Source organism: Arachis ipaensis, chromosome B04 (assembly GCF_000816755.2).
Source record: "Arachis ipaensis cultivar K30076 chromosome B04, Araip1.1, whole genome shotgun sequence".
NCBI classification, from domain to species: Eukaryota; Viridiplantae; Streptophyta; class Magnoliopsida; order Fabales; family Fabaceae; genus Arachis; species Arachis ipaensis.
In genome coordinates this window covers 39,790,076-39,795,783 of record NC_029788.2, presented here as the reverse complement: position 1 = coordinate 39,795,783, position 5,708 = coordinate 39,790,076, and the positions used below count along the sequence as shown (strand labels likewise).

The 5,708-nt window shown below is 34.8% G+C and overlaps 2 protein-coding genes across 2 annotated transcripts; one reads left to right on the top strand and one right to left on the bottom strand.

Annotated features, from left to right (window-relative positions):
* LOC107639274 (UPF0047 protein YjbQ) lies at positions 27-2,729 on the top strand. The gene is made up of 7 exons (XM_016342756.2): positions 27-281; positions 384-444; positions 536-630; positions 725-758; positions 1,403-1,457; positions 1,547-1,589; positions 2,272-2,729. Exons 1-7 carry the CDS (start codon positions 111-113, stop codon positions 2,341-2,343), a joined length of 531 nt encoding a protein of 176 aa, XP_016198242.1. The 5' UTR covers positions 27-110; the 3' UTR covers positions 2,344-2,729.
* On the bottom strand, positions 3,084-5,588 carry LOC107639275 (glycine cleavage system H protein 2, mitochondrial). Its single transcript, XM_016342757.2, has 3 exons — positions 5,429-5,588; positions 3,674-3,933; positions 3,084-3,471 (listed from the first exon to the last, which is right to left on the bottom strand). The coding sequence occupies exons 1-3, from the start codon at positions 5,505-5,507 to the stop codon at positions 3,343-3,345; spliced, it is 468 nt and encodes a 155-aa protein (XP_016198243.1). The 5' UTR covers positions 5,508-5,588; the 3' UTR covers positions 3,084-3,342.

The following is a 5,708-nucleotide window of genomic DNA, read 5'->3' as shown; positions in this document are numbered from 1 at the left end:
CACATTCTTGTTGGGATATTCCAAAATCCGGGTGATATGGGTAATTTAACCATAGTTTCATAATTAGCATTTTTCTTTTGATGCAATCTGAAGGTAAAAAGCACTGAAGCATGCAAGTATCATCAATCTGCATAGCAAAATTTGGAGTTGGCGTGAAGGCGCAGCAGCACGACACCACCGTGAAGAGGAAGTCGATGGCGGAAGCCGCAGTTCCCAAGTGGGCTCAGAAGACTGTCAGTTTACCCGCCTATAAGCGCGGTTGTCATCTCGTCACTTCCAAGGTCCATCCTCTCACTCGTCTTTCTTCTTTCATTATCTTTTCCCTGTTTAATTTTTAATTTCCACGAACCCTAACTATTGATTGAACTTTGATCGGGAATCAGATAGTGAAGGAAATCGAGCAGGACCTGTCTGGATTCAAGTGTGGCCTTGCTCATCTCTTCTGTAAGTATAATCAATTTCGTTTCATTTTGACTTTGATTGTTTGAGCTCAGTGCCACTGAAATTGGAACTGGAACTGGAACTGAAATGGCAGTGCAGCACACGAGTGCTTCTCTTACTATTAACGAGAATTACGATTCTGATGTTCGTGATGATACTGAAACCTTCCTCAATCGAATTGTTCCTGAGGTTCTTACATTTTTGTTATTACTATTCTCTTCTTATTTTTATGTTAATAGTTAACTATATAGCAATTCCAAGAACGCAACTTGTTGGTGTGCAGGGTTCATCGGCGCCTTGGAAGCATACTCTTGAGGGTTAGTTAACTGTAATTCAGTGTTTCTTTTTTTTTTTTTTAATTTATTCTGTGAGTTTGGGTTTACAAGCTTAAGATTTAATCGTCGTGATTTTGTAGAATTAATTTTGATTATCAGTGGGTTTAGTTTCATGTGATTTGCGTTTGGAAATTTTTATCTTAAGTTCGGTCGACAATGAATGTTATTTTAGATGATTTTGTGGTGAAAGAAATATGGGGATTTCCGTTACAAATTATAGTTGGAGCTGTGTTTTTGAAGTCTGAACAGACTTTTCCAGTTTTAGACATTGACCTTGCTAGGCACCAATCTTCTATAATGTGATTTTTTGTCTTGTAAGTTATTCATGCTTTCTTCTAATCTGCAAAACTTTTTCCTTTAGCTGCACTAGTATACAGAACTTCTAATCAATGATTAGCTGCTAAGAACTCATCTTCTAACACCAGGCCCAAGGCCCATAAACCATAAACATCATAATTCAGGAACTAGGCATAATCCTGTGTTTTTTACCCTCCCCCACCCCTTTTTCCAGGCGGGGCCCTCTTTTCCCTCCCCAAGTTTTTCGGCATACATGTTGAGTATTTCTTTTCCTATATTGTATTTTCCATCCATTACAATATTCTTTGGATTTGAAATTTTGCTTGCAGGCCCAGATGACATGCCGGCTCATATTAAATCGTCAATGTTTGGTTGTGCACTCACGTGAGAGCTGCTTCATGCTTTAATTTGATTCATTGTGCTGAAAATATATGTTACCATGTACTGATATCTTGTATATAATTTTTTTAAAGGATACCAATAACAAATGGAAAGCTTAACATGGGAACATGGCAGGTACCCAAATTCATCTTGTATTTATGGTTGGGAAAAACCTATTAGTTCACAAACAGATTTGAAATCTCACTACACTTTTCCAAGATTGCAGCCCTATAGTAGATATATATGGACTGTCTTGATCAATATTTTGCATTTCATCCATATCAACTTGTTAGATTATATTCTCACATCATGCATGCATTTCAAGAGGGACAAGATTTACCAAATTTATAAATAAAACAAGGACAAAATAAATTATAGCAATGGTTAGCAACTTAAAAATACTTGACATTCATGCCTGCTTGTAAGCAAACCTGATTTTCATAGTGAATCTTTGGCCACAGTATATGTAATGGCAACTGCTTACTTAATTTACTTATGGCACTTCATTTTTTAGCATAATAGTTATCAAATGTCATTTGTTTTGTTCTAGGTTTTTCTATTAAACCTTTTTAATAGAAAATTATATTGTGTATATGGTGTTGTTTAGTAATATCTATTGTTGATTATTGATTATGATTAACATCAGACAACATTTTATGTTAGGATTATGGTAAAGTTGGTTGAGATTAAGAAATATGTAGTTACTCTATGTGGAAGTTTGCATAATGTTCCTGTCTCCACATTTTGGTTAACACCCAAGGTTGGATTGATATAACATCAAACGTTATGTTTCTTTTTTGGTACTGTTATGTGGTAGGGCATATGGCTTTGTGAGCATCGGGATCATCCTTCTTCGCGAAGAGTTGTCGTCACTCTTAATGGAATATGAGTCGCTGGCACCCATCTGTTTTACTTGGCCCTTTTGTTATGTACGATGAAGACAGACCTGACGTTGGAGTTTATAGCAGGATATGTGTGTTGCAATGCCTTTTTGTTAGATGTAACTTGAGTAGCTTGCAATGGATGCAACTGTTAAAATGATTGGGATCATGTTAATTTATACAAGTATTCCGAGTAAACATTATCCAAGTATGTTTTTGCTTGCAACTGTTGGTGGAGATGATGTGTGCTATTGCTTTCAGTTTAGCCGTTCTATAGGGCACCGGAAAATGGAAATTGAGTGGTAGTTAAAGAACACAGTGTAGTCAAGTCTTAAGAGTGAAGGGAACAATTAAAAATTAAACTCAATTGTTAAGAGTCATGTTGATCTCTTCAGTTTTATTTTATGTTATTTTAAAAATATGATTCTTTGTACAAATGTTTGTCTGAATTCAATATCCTAGGAAAAAAAAGGCTCTTCAGTGAGTATTTGTTAGAAAGAATCCTGAAGGTCAGTTAATATTAGTATATTAGTATATTACTATTCTTATACCAGATAACCAAGCTCCAAAGATTGCGAAATAATACGAACTATCCCAAACTAGCAAATGATATATATTGTCTTAATATGAAAACTTGGCATACTATATCTTAATTCATCGTAAGTTGGTAACAACACGTTTAGTATTAGGTAGAGAAAAGCGGAGTCTCAAACTTAATAGAAATATCATGCAACAAAATAAGCACTACTTAGAAGGGGAAAAAAAACGCAAGGCTTTTTATTATGAAAATTCACCAGGTTATATGTTTCATACTTCCATGGTAAAGGGAGAGAAATATAATCCTACTGAACCGGAGGAAGCTCGTGAAAATATAAAAATAGAGCAGTCAAAGCACAAGACAAGAACAAAAGGAGAAGACGACAAAACAATTCTTAGCTTTCCCAATTTAACATGATCTCTACACAACGTATGTTGTAGAGTGCTTGAAAGATATTTTGGCCACACAATTAATGCTTGGAATCTTCTTCTTCACAGAATTTGGAATACTGTTCTGAATCCATCAAGTTGTTTAGTTCACCACTGTCACTGACTTCAACTTTGATTATCCATCCATCTTTATAAGGGCTTGAGTTAACCTATATGAAGGAACATTGCACAACTTTAACATGCATGGAATTGATACTCAACCAAATTGACTGATCCTTAAACATTAAATACTCCCTTCGTTTTCTTTTTATCCGTCATTACCATTTCTTGGTACATTCTTGAATCAATATATCTAATTATCTAGGTACAAAATAAAAGGCAATGATAGATTAAAAAAGAATGGAAACTCACCAAACCGGGAGAGCTGTTAAGCTCTTCATTAACTTCAACCACTTTCCCTGAAACAGGAGAGTTAATATCACTAGTTGCTTTCACACTTTCAACTGCACCAAAACTTTCTCCTTGTGTTACACCCTTCCCAACTTCCGGCAATTCAACATATACAACATCACCCAAGTGATCTTGGGCATGATCAGTTATGCCAATAGTTGCAGATTTTCCATCTACTTTCACCCACTCGTGAGAATCGCAATACTTCAGGTCTTTAATGACTGTAGGAACATAGAAGGTTAGTTAATAAAAATCTAATAATTAACTTCTGTTTTTTTTTAACCTTAGTCACCTAACAAGTAAATCAGATCAAAATGGTAATTTTGCTTCTTGCATCATTGTTAACAAAGAGGAGCTCCCTTCTGATTACCTGCATTCTTTCAAGAGCCACAAGAAGAATATTATCAACATTATCATTCTATCTTGTTTGTGTGTTTATTACAGATGGTGAAAAGTTAGACACACTAAGACAACTTGATAGGCACTAAAAGGCAAGAGATATTGGATTAATGAACATTGTTTTTGTTAAAGTCAAGATATATCAAGGGCTAGGTTTCAAGGTGGAGACTTATGTTTGAGACGAATATATTTTGGGGGAACTACTTTGAAACAATTAGTTCTCTGTTTTGTAATGTATATCAAAGATAAAAACATTTGATTAGTGAGTATTGTTTGTATAAAGTTAGGTAAAGTTTGCGTACATACTAAAGTGAGAATTAATTGGTAAAACTGTGGTCCAAATACATTTTATTTTTTACCCAAAAATAAGTAGCAACTTCTTGCTTCTTTCCAAAATCTTGTGGGAAATTTACCTATAGAAGCCACAATGAAGTTTGAGAGGCAAAAGTTATTCTCTCCAAATATTTCCAAATACACACAAAAGAATTGACAAACGATTTTTTCTTTTCTTTTTTTATTAGAAACAAAGCCTTTTTCCTTGAAATTGATACAAAAATTCAATCTTTAAAATGTTAAGAGCATAATGAGAAAAATCATGGTTCCATCTTCCAAAGAGCATGCAAAACCCTTTGAAAATGCATACAGAAACATGAAAGCTTTTTCAATTTCCATTTTCAAATCCATCATTCAAAGATACAACTACTTGAGCTGGTAAGGCCCCACTAGAATCATTAGGTAGGTCACAGACTCTCACATAACATACAAGAAACCATTTTCTGGTCCCTGCAGCACTAAAGGTCAAAAAATTGAACATAAGAAATAGGGGAATTGTTATGTTAATGCCATTGATGCTGATAGCTGGTAGGTGTTCTTTCCTCCTCCCATCACAACATATAAAGTTCCTTCCCTTTAAAATACATGATGCAACTACCATTTTAATTTTAATGCTCTACCAGTGTCAATCTAATTTTTTCTTTTATACACGACATTCAGTCCGATACTATCACAAAGATAAAAGTAATTTCATTTCTAGATAACACAGGTGGATATTAACTACCTTACAATGTTGAATGCCAGTGCATAAAAATTAAAGTCCATAACATGATCAAGAATAAGAGATCAGCATTTATGACATGAATAAAGGCGTGTCAATTTCCATCGAAATGAGAAAAAGAGTAAAGGTACTAAATTTAAGATGAAGCATTGAATGAGAAACATGCGGTGATGGATCAAGATCCAACAACATACATACAGAAAAGTGATCACGTAAACGAAACGAAAACAGATCGTAACAGGAAGAAGAAAGAGGGGAGTTACCAGCGGAAAAGGTTCGGTTGAAGAGAGAAACCCTAAGGTAGGAAGCAGCTCGTGAAGCCCAGAATTGCCTGCAAGCCATTCTCTCTCTCTCTCTCTCTCTCTCAAGACACTGACACTGCTTCTGCACCGCTGCTTATTCTCAATAACCCTTTTATGTTGCGGGGGGTTGGTAGATGTTTTTGGCTTTTTGCTTTACCTTATTTTTTTTTAAATGAATTTAATTTGGATGGATTTCTAGGTTAAAACAATTTTACATGCATATTTAACTAATGTTAAATCC